The sequence below is a fragment of the Caenorhabditis briggsae genome, assembly GCF_000004555.2.
Source record: "Caenorhabditis briggsae complete genome, chrX, whole genome shotgun sequence".
Lineage (NCBI taxonomy): Eukaryota > Metazoa > Nematoda > Chromadorea > Rhabditida > Rhabditidae > Caenorhabditis > Caenorhabditis briggsae.
Genome location: NC_013491.2, coordinates 9583296 through 9596238, shown reverse-complemented (window position 1 = coordinate 9596238; position 12943 = coordinate 9583296). Strand labels below are relative to the sequence as shown.

The following is a 12943-nucleotide window of genomic DNA, read 5'->3' as shown; positions in this document are numbered from 1 at the left end:
TTCATCTTCCATCTATCGATCAGAAAGCCGAACAACAGCTCAAATGTGGTCCGTATGTCCATGTGATTCTAATCTTATCTGTCCAACTCATGAATTCTACGATTGCATCATTCATCGATGGTTCGAATCGTGAAGGCCTGCAAAGAAATTTTTCAGTTGAAAATAGTTTTTCATGATTTGATGTTCGCTTTGAAAATAATTTGTTGTGTTTTGACACTTTTGACACCGATTTTCTATTAAATATTCAGAAAAGAAATACTCACCTGGATTTATTCATTTATTTGCTTTCAGATCGTAGGATAAGCGCTCGAAAAATTGATCACTGGCATGCCGATCTACCATTTCATCAGTTTGATATTCTTTTCTGTAAGAAATTTGATAAACAACTTTCTAATAATGCAAAAATTCATAGAAAATAGCAAAACCAATACTATGCGCCCTCAAACTGCGTCAACGTTCTCTCTGCGTCTCCTTCTTTTTCCTTCTGTTTTTGTGCTCACACATAAGACGCCAGTGAAGACAGCGGACGCGATTTGGGTTTTAGCAAGTTAAGTTTTTCTTCGAATTTCCTTTTTAAGGCGGAAACAATTTTTATCTATAGAAATTCGCTTTGCGAAAATCAGCAGACACATTTTTGAAAGCTTTGAAGATATGTTTCAGGTGGTATACAATCATTTTATAAATAATAACAGATAATCTCGATTAAAAATTCGTTAAAATTTTTAAAGAGATTCTTGACATACATGGGAAATTGAAAAAGAGAACATTGAATGCATTAATACTAAAAAGTTACTAAGATTAAAAAATTACAAAACTTTAAAAAATAAGGTTTTTTGAATTATTGAAAAAACTTGGGCAGTGTAGTTGGAGAATCGTTGCAATGTCCGTTTCTTGTTCACAAGCGGTTCGAAGAGCATCACGTAACTGAAAAAAACATTGTTTTAGGTTGATCATATAATTTACCTTACATTACCCTTGAAAGTTATTATATCCGTTGTTAGTTGGGTGCAAAAAAAGCCCTCTTGGAGGAGATGATCTTCGATTCGACGTCTGGAAGGTGATGGTTGCAGAGCTGAGACGAATCCATGACGAATCCACGAATCAATGAGTATTTGTAGCTGAAATTAAAACGGCATTACGTAGTTAGAGAAAAACAATTAGGTCGATTATGTATAATAAATTAACTCACATCATTTTCTCTCTCCAGTTGAGACTTTTCAGCTTTGATTTTTCTTTTGGTGAGCTATGACTTCTTCATATTCTAACCGAGTCCGATGCAAAGGTGGCGAATGTGAGCAGAGAGCAGGCATTTCCAGAGCCTTGTCTTATTATGAAAAAAAAATACAGTGAACTTAAGAATCGCAAGTAGTCTGCATGCTCCAATGACACACTTAAGTTCAGTTATCCTGATCATTCTTGTTGTTTACAGGTTCAAAATCTTCAAGTAAAAACTGAGATAATTGAGCTCAAGTTCCGGAAGAAATTGTACAATAAGTTCGAAATTTTTGTTAGTTTTGAGTTTTTTTTGACAAATGTTTGCAATACAACAGATTCCTAAACATTTCCAAGAAATGCGAATTTAGAAAACAAAAAGCAGACTCACCAACCCTTTTCTCGTTTTCTCTCATTAAGAAAAAATTTCAGTAAAATACTAAATATTCAGAACTCCATTCAGTCAGGTTTTTAGTGAATAAATAGAGAATACAAAACGTTTCAAAAAAATAAGGTAGGGGAGAAGTCCATGCAGCTAGGTCTTCATTAAATAAATACAGAAAACAAAAATTACAGAAAAATAAAGTGAGGGAGAAGTCTTTTCAGTGAAGTCTTCATTGAGAGACCGCTATTCAACGACACAGCCATTGCATAGCGGCCACCGGAGAGAATGAATATATATTCAGTTTTCGTAGGAACCAGAGGGCTACAAAAACCCAGAGAAAAATAGAGAAGAGGAAATATTACAAGATAGGAAGAGATGAAGATGGTGATAAAAATATTGAAGTACTGGCACGGTGCCCGCTCCACGTGTTAGGGTTTCGTTTCAGTGAGACTCAGAGAGGCATTTTATGATCATCTTGGTACGAGATGATGGTCGCGGTAGGTAATAAAACACTTTGGCGAAGAATACAATAGTTTGAGCAGGCTGAGAAATGTTTTAGAATGTTGGTGAAACCAAAATGCTTCACTTGATTGGATAATAAGAGAGTTAACGGTTCAAGGAAAACGGTAGGGGTTTTTTCCACTAACACCCTGAAAATCCTGACAAGTGTGACGAAAAAAAACGTCATGTTTATGAAATTTTATTTAATATCAAAACTTAGTAAATCAGAATTAACTTAGACAATGAAAAATAAAATTGAAAAATTGGGAAAACCTAAATTCGAAAAAATATAAATGGGTAAAAAGGGTCAAGTCTCTGTATAAGATTATACAGGGTGGCTGATTTGTATGTTTTTTTCTGTATGTCGTTTTCTTCACGTTCTGCATTTTAGTAAGTTTTTCAGATGATTCTTAACACAACCAGAGGTGCGTAAAGTTCTACAGGCGTTCCAGCGTCAAGAAATTGTTAGGTGGTAGTTTTTGAGTTATGTGCCTTTGAAGTTAGCACCCTTGGGGATATGCAGACGATGCGTCAAACTTTGAAGTCTTGAAAGAAAACAGTTATTTTTTTAGATAAAACTAACAATTGACAGTGTTATCACACAAATTAAATATTTTGAGAATCAAAATTGAAAAATTTTGCACCAGTTGTAGATATTTCATGAAATAAATTTCTTCGATATCACATTTTAAGTCTAAACAATACAAAAAAGGCTTGAAATAAAAATGATTATGCTATATCTACAGTACTATATCAGCACACAAAAAAACCAAAAAAAAAAAAGAAACTGAGAAAAATAGCCGTGCACGGAGTTGAACCAACAACCTCCCAATTTCCCCCGCTCCAAATTTTCCTTCTCTCCCTTCCCCCTTTTCTCCCACTCCACTACTTCTCCCTTTTCTTTCCTCGTCTGCCGTCTCTTCACACTACCTCGCATGTCTGCGTCTATTCAAACGCGCGCTCTCTTGTGGCCGACGCGGACCTCGATTGATGTCGGTACAAAGAAATACATAAGAGGCGTCGTATTGCTGCTATCATCGGTTTTAACCCAGTTACTCAAGGTACGCTGGAGTTCCGACCATTCGAAAGAATGTGTTGAACACTAATCTAATTTTTGGATCCGCTTCGCTGGGGTTATCCGGCGAGGCAATAAACTAAAATGCATAGAAAATTAAGTGGATTCTGTCATGTGACTGAAAAGAGGGACACAATTTTCAGATGCTCTGGTTCGGAGAATAATTAATAGAAATCAGCTGATTTATCATAAATTTGGTTTCTGGCAGGATCAGGAGATAATGTTCGGGTCTCTCGGAAAACTTGAAAATTTTCAGGACAATAAGAGTTTCTTGTGATCCCTCTGATTTTGGAACTTTTGTTAAATTCGCGATCACTACCGAACAAAAACTGGATGAATCAAATTTTTTTCTCGGGGAGACCGGAATATTTTCTATAAAAACAATAAAGAAGGACAAAGAGTCTGATTTTCGGATAGACAGCCCGTTTTTGTGAACTACATATTAGTGCTTACTCTGGATTTTATGAGTAATTTAATGAAGAATTCGCAACGAAAAGTGAATTTTTATATGTTTCCGAAGTCTTAAAAGTGTTAATTCAAATCTCTCAATTACCTAGGTTTTTATGAGAGCTACCATAATATTGTCAACTTTTAAAATAATAATGATCTTGTGCCAAACATTTCGTCAGTTGTCATTTTTCTTATACACCGCATATGAACAGGAATAAATAACTAAGCTCAAAACTTCTCATGTCATGACGCCCAAACGATATTTTGTCACAAAAGCCTAAACTTGATCTCAATTATCTAGGTTCATATGAAAGCTATCGAAATATTGTCGACTGTTAAACAGGACACCGTAGTAGACGTCTTCTTTAACTCTCCCATGCTTATGTGGGATGACTTCAAAGTAAACATTGGAAATAATTTCTTGTTTCTCAGAGAGTGTAGCGACTTGAGAGATGCAGAGAAATTCAATAGTGATTCATCGATGGTAGAGAGTAAAGTGAATAGAGTAGACGCAGAGAAACAGTGAGAGTTTCGAAATCGTGGCCCCGCTCCTCGCATACCCCTTCATTTCTCTTACATGACGACTTACTGAATAGACGTCTCCCCGGGAATTCTTTTCCCTTATTTTTCTGAATATTTCCTCTTCTAAATCTATTTATTAATAGAAACTTTCAAGAAATCCTATAAATGAACGGAATCTTGAAAATTTCTTTCATTATTGATTTTTCCCGAAGAAAAGGGTCAGTTTTTTTTCAATATTCTTCAAAAATTATAAGTATTTTGAATTTGTTCAAAAACTTAAAACTAGAAAGCGTACCCAAAATGGAACATATTCAAAATATTTTGAAAGACATTAGAAATTTCCAGCTCGAAACGCTGAAGTTTGTCGTGGATGTGGCAAATCATGCCAAAGGGATCCAGCCACCTCCACCTCCTTCATAAATCGACTCAATCCAATATGTGTTGAACGTCAACAGTAAGATTTATCAGAAATTTGTGAAAAAATAGATCACTTTTTTAGAAATGTTCATGAACGTCAAGAAACACTGTTGAGCTCCGAGCAAAAATCAACTGGACAGAGAGAATCGGAAAAGGAAAAGGACTGCTGGACAATAAAAATGTATTGAGTTTTCTATTATTATATAATATTTTCAATTCCCCGGTAATTTTCACATTTTGAATTAATAAAAATTATTGAATTTCGTTCTTGTGTACCAAAAAAAATTAGGCTGAGGAGAATATTACAAGTTCACAAAGTTAGATTAATGTCTCTCAAAACTCGGAATATAAAACTCGGAACTCGGTTGGCGGCGGAAGGTGAAACTCGGAATATGAAATTCGAAACTCGGAAAGTGGAATTTAGATCACAGAACTCAGAAGGCGGAATTTGGAATTCGGAACTCGGAATCTGGAATTCTTCGGCAAAAGGAAATGAAAACATAAAAAAACACAAAAACGAAAGAAACTAAAAAAAACTGACTTTATGTTACCTAATGAAGGGAGAAACGGGGACCAGGTTTAGCAAATCTCACCCAAAGCTAAGCTTGTTCACAATTGTCCCGCCTATTTTTCACATTTTTGTGTCTTTTTACGTCATCAGATGACATGTGAAGAAGAAAATAATCAAAATATGATAGATAACGAACACCTGAGGTTTAGGGTGAATCAAAGGAAGCCAGATTAATACCGTCCTCCGAACAGGAAGGAAGAAACTAAAAGCAAGGATGTGAACCGCGGAATCAGATTAATTTGTTGATTGTCAGCCTTAAAGCTTGCAGATCCCCAATAGAATTTCAGAGTAATATAATAGTAATTTCCAAATTTGCTAGAATTCGACCAAATGGAGTGGTGACGAATGTCAGCATGTTTTTGGAACCCGGTAAAGTGAATGAAACTGGGCCATTATGACGTGGCACGTGACTTTCCCATGCATATGCAACAAAAACCCGTAGCCAACGCACATACTTTTGAAAGGTTCCTAAAACTAAAATTAAAAGAAACTTGTTCACAAATAGAGTGCTCAGTAAAATGGTAAATTCCATAAAAAACGGAGTTTGAAGACGCTCACCGAGACGTTATTTGATTTGATTTTTGTTCCCCAGATTGATTATTATGAGTAGCATTAGTTTTTTTCCCCTTTTTCTATGTCACCCTCCCCTCCCTCTCCTTTATTTTTTTCTTTTCATTCTTTTATCCACGTTTTTAAACGTAATAAATACAATACAATACAAATACAATGTATGTCTCACATCTATCTCAGTTCAGTCTGATGACCCTAAAGTAAACATTAGAAATTTTTTCCGTTTTCCAGAGAGAGTAGCGACTCGGTAGACACAGAGAAATTCAATAGTGATTCATAGATAGTAGAGAGTACAGTGAATGGAGTAGACGCAGAGAAACAGTGAGCGTTTTGATATCGTAACACTTCTCCTCACATACCTCTTCATTTCTCTCACATGACGACTTTCTGAATAGACGTCTCCCCAGGAATTCTTCAGAATCCTATATATGAATCGATTTGAAGTTTTTCCTTTATTTTTCTGAGTATTCCCTCTTCCAAACTTATTTATTCCTCGAAACTTTCAAGAAACACTATGAATAAATGGTTTTTTTTTTGAAAATTTATCTTACTAAACACCGAAGAAAATTGGAAGAACTACTGGTGCAGAATATACAATCAGTGAGGTAAGCTACCAAACTTTTGAATTTTTTTGAATATTATGTCGAAATGCACACAATCTGATTTCATGTAAGACATATTGAGTGACATACCTTTATCAGCATGCTTTTTCTAGGTCTCCATAATGATAGCTCAGAAATCGTCTGACATGAAGCTGATGTCTTCTCTAGGTTTCTAGGTCATTCACCATGATGTTCTAATTTTTGCAACTCAGTTGTCTCTGCCATCAGGGTATATGGGCTAGAAATAAATGCACTTATTATATTCACTTAGTGTGTCTGTGTTCATTCAATTCACCCTAAACCTCATGTGTGATTTCCTCTCGCCGAAGAATTCCAGATTCCGAGTTTCAACTTCCGAGAGCTTTGCGAACTTGTACTATTCTCTTTTGTTAATGTGTGTGTGTGTGTGTGTGTGTGTGTGTGTGTGTGTGTGTGTGTGTGTGTTTGTGTGTGTGTGTGTGTGTGTGTTTGTGTGTGTGCGTGACCACCGGGGGAGAAAATTTTGATCTGGTGTGCTTTCTAGGTCGTTTTTACATGGTGGCATAACCTTTGCAAGTTGAGTTCTTCGAAAGACGCCTATTTCCAGCACCGACTACAACATCACCTGGACCACTCACTCATTATGGAACATCGTCATCAAATGCGCCATCTCCAAGGTCTGTTGACTCGTTTGAAGAGGCTCTGGAATATTGGAACAACTGGAACGGAAGAGATCAAACTTTTGATGGAATTGGTGAGCTATTTACTTTTGGCGCCCCAATCATTAACATTTTCAGATCTCAAAGAATACTTCTTTCATCTGATCAATGGTCACCATGTTCCACAGGGTATCAGAAGAAAGCCGCTCAGCATTCGCCAGCTGTTCTTCATCAAAAATCGAGGAAGAGACTCGTTCCGTTCATTGAGTGAGTCTTTTTTTTTTCAATTTTCGGCAATTATTTTATTAATTTCCAGCAGAGCAGTACTGAAATGAGATAAACAGAACTGGTCTCCTCAGAGAACTCGTATTGATCTACAAATAATTCGAAATTGAAAAATGTTAGCTACAGTATCCAGTCAATGAATCATTCGGTTCTCCTCTCTGTTTTTCTTGCAAATTTCGATGATGCATTTGCTTTTTCTTGCTTCAATTTCTGCGTCTCCCCAACTTTCATTGTAATTTGTGATCGTTTTTTTTCTGGTTCCTCTTGCTTCCAAAGCTTTGTTCTTTCGATCTTATAAAGGTCATATCATAATTTTTTGTTCTGTAAATTTTTATTTCGCAAATGAGAACAGAGATTAGACATTGTGAACAGTAAAGGGAGAGATAGAAGACAGAGAAATTGAAAGGCATTGAACTCAATAAACCGAAAGAGGGCAGAAATGGACCTGGAAGAGGGCGAAAATGGACCTGGAAGAGGGCGAAAATGGACCTGAAAGAGGGCAAGGAGCTTCAGGTCCATTTTCGCCCTCTTTCAGGTCCATTTTTGACCTAATTCAGGTCCATTTTTGCCCTCCTTCAGGTCCATTTTTGTCCTAGTTCAGGTCCATTTTTGCCCTCCTTCAGGTCCATTTTTGCCTTCCTTCAGGTCCATTTTTCCCCTAGTTCAGGTCCATTTTTGCCCTCCTCCAGGTCCATTTTTGCCTTCCATCAGGTCCATTTTTGCCCTAGTTCAGGTCCATTTTTGTCCTAGTTCAGGTCCAATTTTGCCCTCCTTCAGGTCCATTTTTGCCTTAGTTCAGGTCCATTTTTGCCCTCCTTCAGGTCCATTTTTGTCCTATTTCAGGTCCATTTTTGCCCTCCTTCAGGTCCATTTTTGTCCTATTTCAGGTCCATTTTTGCCCTCCTTCAGGTCCATTTTTGTCCTAGTTCAGGTCCAATTTTGCCCTCCTTCAGGTCCATTTTTGCCCTACTTAAGGTCCATTTTTGCCCTAGTTCAGGTCCATTTTTGTCCTAGTTCAGGTCCAATTTTGCCCTCCTTCAGGTCCATTTTTGCCTTAGTTCAGGTCCATTTTTGCCCTCCTTCAGGTCCATTTTTGTCCTATTTCAGGTCCATTTTTGCCCTCCTTCAGGTCCATTTTTGTCCTATTTCAGGTCCATTTTTGCCCTACTTAAGGTCCATTTTTGCCCTAGTTCAGGTCCATTTTTGTTCTAGTTCAGGTCCATTTTTGCCCTCCTTCAGGTCCATTTTTGCCTTAGTTCGGGTCCATTTTTGCCCTCCTTCAGGTCCATTTTTGTCCTAGTTCAGGTCCAATTTTGCCCTCCTTCAGGTCCATTTTTGCCCTACTTAAGGTCCATTTTTGCCCTAGTTCAGGTCCATTTTTGTCCTAGTTCAGGTCCCATTTTGCCCTCCTTCAGGTCCATTTTTGCCTTAGTTCGGGTCCATTTTTGCCCTCCTTCAGGTCCATTTTTGTCCTATTTCAGGTCCAATTTTGCCCTCCCTCAGGTCCATTTTTGCCCTAGTTCAGGTCCATTTTTGCCCTCCTTCAGGTCCATTTTTGTCCTAGTTCAGGTCCAATTTTGCCCTCCTTCAGGTCCATTTTTGTCCTAGTTCAGGTCCATTTTTGCCCTCCTTTAGGTCCATTTTTGCCCTAGTTCAGGTCCAATTTTGCCCTCCTTCAGGTCCATTTTTGTCCTAGTTCAGGTCCAATTTTGCCCTCCTTTAGGTCCATTTTTGCCCTAGTTCAGGTCCATTTTTGCCCTCCTTCAGGTCCATTTTTGTCCTAGTTCAGGTCCAATTTTGCCCTCCTTCAGGTTCATTTTTGTCCTAGTTCAGGTCCATTTTTGCCCTCCTTCAGGTCCATTTTTGCCCTAGTTCAGGTCCATTTTTGCCCTCCTTCAGGTCCATTTTTGTCCTAGTTCCGGTCCAATTTTGCCCTCCTTCAGGTCCATTTTTGTCCTAGTTCAGGTCCATTTTTGCCCTCCTTCAGGTCCATTTTTGCCCTAGTTCAGGTCCATTTTTGCCCTCCTTCAGGTCCATTTTTGTCCTAGTTCAGGTCCAATTTTTGCCCTCCTTCAGGTCCATTTTTCCCTTAGTTCAGGTCCATTTTTGCCCTCCTTCAGGTCCATTTTTGCCCTAGTTCAGGTCCATTTTTGCCCTAGTTCCATTTTCGCCAGCAACTTTTTAACAGTTGACTACTTTTTGATATCTTTCAAAAGAAGTGAGATATATGGGCTCAAAATAGACGGTCCGGGTGGCGTTTTATTAGAGTGTTTACGGTACCTGAAATTCAAAAATCGAAAAATCTGAACTTTTAAATTTCAAAAACCTAAAATTTTAAATATCTAAAATTCAAAAGTCTAAATACCGTAAATACTCTAACCAGGACCGTCTCGTTTGAGCCTATGTATCTCATTTCTTCTGAAAGACATCAAAAAGTTGTTTACTGCTAAAATGTTCATCATGATATCAGCAACGTTTTATCAATTGACTACTTTTTGACATCTTTCAAAAGAAGTGAGATACATAGACTCAAAGTGGACGGTCCAGGTGGCGTTCTTTCAGAGTGTTTACGGTATTTAAAATTCAAAAATCGAAAAATCTAAATTTTTAAATTTCAAGAACCTTAAGTTCTAATTATCCATATTTTTAAAATACTAAAATCTTGAATCCAAATATCGAAAAATATAAACTTTCAAATTTCAAAAATCTAAAATCTAAAAATCTAAAATTCGAAAATCTTAAAACCTGAACTTTCAAATTTCCAAAATCTGAAATTTTGAAAATCTTAAATTCAAAAACCCAAAAATTTAAAGTTTTGAAGTTTCAAAAAAGTGGAGAGGGTGAGGGAGGACTTTAAATTTCTAATAAACAAAAAATTCAAAAATTTAAAAAGCTTGAATTCAAAAACCTTAAAGCAACTTTCAAATTTAGAAAACCTTTCAGGGTTTTTTCCATCAGGATTTTTTCTGATATCAGACTTTCGGACCCCAGCACGCTTGTAGAAATGTCTTGCCCAGCACGCTGGTAGAGATGTCACGGATGGGAGTACATGACTGGTGGAAAAGCGATTGTGTTGGGAACCATTGGAAGAAACTTTGTCGCAGCGATGAGTGGGGGAATTGCCTATGTGTTCGTGGGGGAATTGCCTATGTGTGGATTTCAATGATGCCACCACTGAAGACATTCTCTTCGTCAAAATCGTGGAGGTCGCCCAACTCACTTGCTCGGAGCTCGGAAAACAAATACTCACTTATCGGCAAAAGCAGCATCAGAAGATCATTAAAGTTTTCCTACGCGACTACAAAGAGTTTTTGTCGAGCAAAAGAAGGAAAAAAAGAAGCAAGCCGAGTTGGACAAGACCAACAAAGGACATGAGTCTTCTTTCAGTCGATAATTCTAAGCCACATACCTGTACTCTCTCTCTCTATGAACATGCAAATTGCCCCGATCTTTTATTTTCTTGTTTACTTTCTCGACCGGAAAACTCAAAAAAAAAACAATTTATTCAACGTTTTCAAAATCTGTTTAAACTATTACAAAATTCGTAAAGTGGGAAAGTCTGATCAACATTAGAATGATAAGAAATGGAATTCCAAAAGACAGTGTTAGAGAGATGCTGAAAATCAAACACGTTTGAGACATTTATCGGCAATAAAAGATCCTGGCAGAATGAAGTTCTCAAGCCTCGGTGGAACTGCATTTGGCTGCTTCGTCATCTTCTGGCTCGTCTTGTTTCTCTTCTTCTTTTTGTCGTCGGTCCATGAATGCCAGTGGATGTTCACCTTCGACGTCAGGTGCGTAATCGGGCTGTAAAGAGATGAAAATACTTTACGCATTTGCTTTTATAGTATTACCGGGATTTGAGCAAGACGACGCGCGGGAAGGTGGTAGCCACCGAACCCGAATTCGCCCTTTGGAATTGGCTCGTTCTTCTCGCTGATGTTCATATTGTACCATTCATTTAACTTGTCTTCGAGCATTTGAAGACTTGGGCGCGCCGTATACTTTGGTGGGAACAGCAAACGCTTGGTGCTTCCGCTCTCAAGTTGTTTTCTTTGTTCGTCAAAAGCGACTTCATTCTCGTCTGAAAATATTCTGATATGCAGTCGTATAAAGAAAAGTATTGAATTACCACTTAAGAAAATCTTGCATGACGGATCCTCATCATCAAAAATTGTTTTCATACGTTCTATGAGGTCCAGTTTGCACCAAGAGCTTTTGTAGCCGACCGGCTTGTTCTCCACGATCAGCATGCATAATCGGAGCTCCGACAGATTGCACCAACATGTTGTTGGGTCGATAGCTAAAAAGAGGGAAGTTTTTGGTATGGTAGAAACGGGAGATGAAATTTTCTAGAGGAAGAAATCAGGAAAAAAAATGTTTCTAATGTTTTTTGAGTTCACATTGACCATTTTGGCAGATTGAGTTTTGGCTCTATATGGTTGTTTAGGATTTCAAAGAAATTTTTGGATTTTGAAAAAAATTGGGTTCGAAAAAAAGTTCAAGACTTTAATCGGGGTTTAAAGACATTTTTGGATTTTGAAGATATTTTTGGATTTTGGAAATCTAGAGAATTTTTTGGAACTGTGTCTTTTTGTTCTTATTGAATCAACTTATTACAGTGTTTACTTCAAAGGCTTCCATTTCGGTCGGTCGAAAATCGCCGCCCGCCGACCGACCACCGACCCAGCCGACCGATTTTGTGCTTTTGCGCATCAAAATGCCTATATTTGCGTACGAAACACTATTTTACAACAAACGAAGCATTTAGTGAGTAGTTTGTCGTGAAATACAATGCTGCGTATGCAAACACTTTGACGCGCAAATGCACGAAAACGGTCGGCGCGCCGACCAATCGGTCAGGTGCCGTCCGATCGGTCAACTCGGTCGGAGGTTGGTCGGTCGGCTAAATTTCCCGACATAATGGAAGCCTTATTCACAGCAAAAGAAAAAAAACTTACTGAAAGGATTCGGTTTGCGAGCAGCTTCTTGAATCGGACCGAACAGCTCATTTCGGATCCAGCTCATTGATTTTTTGGTCTGCAGCAGCACAATTTTTTTTTCGTTGTCCGACATTCTACTGAAAGATTTAATTTTAATTATATTTCGAAATTAATAGCATCGAAGCAAGAATATAAATTCCGGGCCGGCCCGCTGTTTGTACATAAGCTGATTTTTTTGATTTTTTTTTCGAAAATTTTAAACTTTTTTTCAAAAATTTAATCAAAAACTCTATATTTTTTGACTACTTTCTACCTTGATAATTTTAAAAATTATGTAACTTTTTTTCTTTTTTAATTCAGTAAGATATCCCAATTTTACATTGGAAATTTTATTTTACTGAGAAAGGGCGGGCCGGGCNGNAAAAATTGTGATTNGGCCCGGCCCGGCCCGTTGCAAGTATGCTATAAACCATTAGAAACTGACTGACGAAATGTAGCAAAAAAGGTCGACCTCCCAGCAACCCGAAAAAAAGCGTTTGCAGTGTTCGTCTGTCGTCTCTTGCCTGCTGGAGAGAGAAAAAGAAGATGCACTCTCTTCCAAAGCCACACTCTTTCCACTTTTTCCTTGATAGAGAGACAGAGTGGGAGTGAAAAACCGCGACGCGCGCGAAGGACCGAACACAAGCAGCGGGACGAGGGGTCAACTGGCCGAATGAAAGACCACAGTTTCAAGGAAAGGCAGATAGAGAAGAGATTGATGAGATAATGTGTG

The 12943-nt window shown here is 37.9% G+C and overlaps 4 protein-coding genes and 1 non-coding gene across 5 annotated transcripts; 4 read left to right on the top strand and 1 right to left on the bottom strand.

Moving 5' to 3' along the window:
* The first annotated feature begins 3137 nt into the window (after positions 1–3137).
* On the top strand, positions 3138–3248 carry CBG25109. Its single transcript, XR_006672579.1, has one exon. It is a non-coding gene; the product is annotated as an RNA transcript CBG25109 (non-coding RNA).
* A 1062-nt stretch (positions 3249–4310) lies between these two features.
* CBG14439 lies at positions 4311–4750 on the top strand (the record flags this gene model as incomplete). The annotated part of the gene is made up of 3 exons (XM_002644482.1): positions 4311–4398; positions 4491–4599; positions 4645–4750. The coding sequence occupies 3 exons, from the start codon at positions 4311–4313 to the stop codon at positions 4748–4750; spliced, it is 303 nt and encodes a 100-aa protein (XP_002644528.1).
* A 736-nt stretch (positions 4751–5486) lies between these two features.
* CBG14438 lies at positions 5487–7273 on the top strand (the record flags this gene model as incomplete). The annotated part of the gene is made up of 4 exons (XM_002644481.1): positions 5487–5502; positions 6892–7038; positions 7082–7210; positions 7260–7273. The coding sequence occupies 4 exons, from the start codon at positions 5487–5489 to the stop codon at positions 7271–7273; spliced, it is 306 nt and encodes a 101-aa protein (XP_002644527.1).
* Positions 7274–10258: 2985 nt separating this feature from the next.
* On the top strand, positions 10259–10603 carry CBG14437 (the record flags this gene model as incomplete). The annotated part of the gene is made up of 1 exon (XM_002644480.1): positions 10259–10603. One exon carries the CDS (start codon positions 10259–10261, stop codon positions 10601–10603), a length of 345 nt encoding a protein of 114 aa, XP_002644526.1.
* Positions 10604–10906: 303 nt separating this feature from the next.
* On the bottom strand, positions 10907–12304 carry CBG14436 (the record flags this gene model as incomplete). The annotated part of the gene is made up of 4 exons (XM_002644479.2): positions 10907–11035; positions 11083–11312; positions 11361–11531; positions 12190–12304. 4 exons carry the CDS (start codon positions 12302–12304, stop codon positions 10907–10909), a joined length of 645 nt encoding a protein of 214 aa, XP_002644525.2.
* Between the last annotated feature and the right edge of the window lie 639 nt (positions 12305–12943).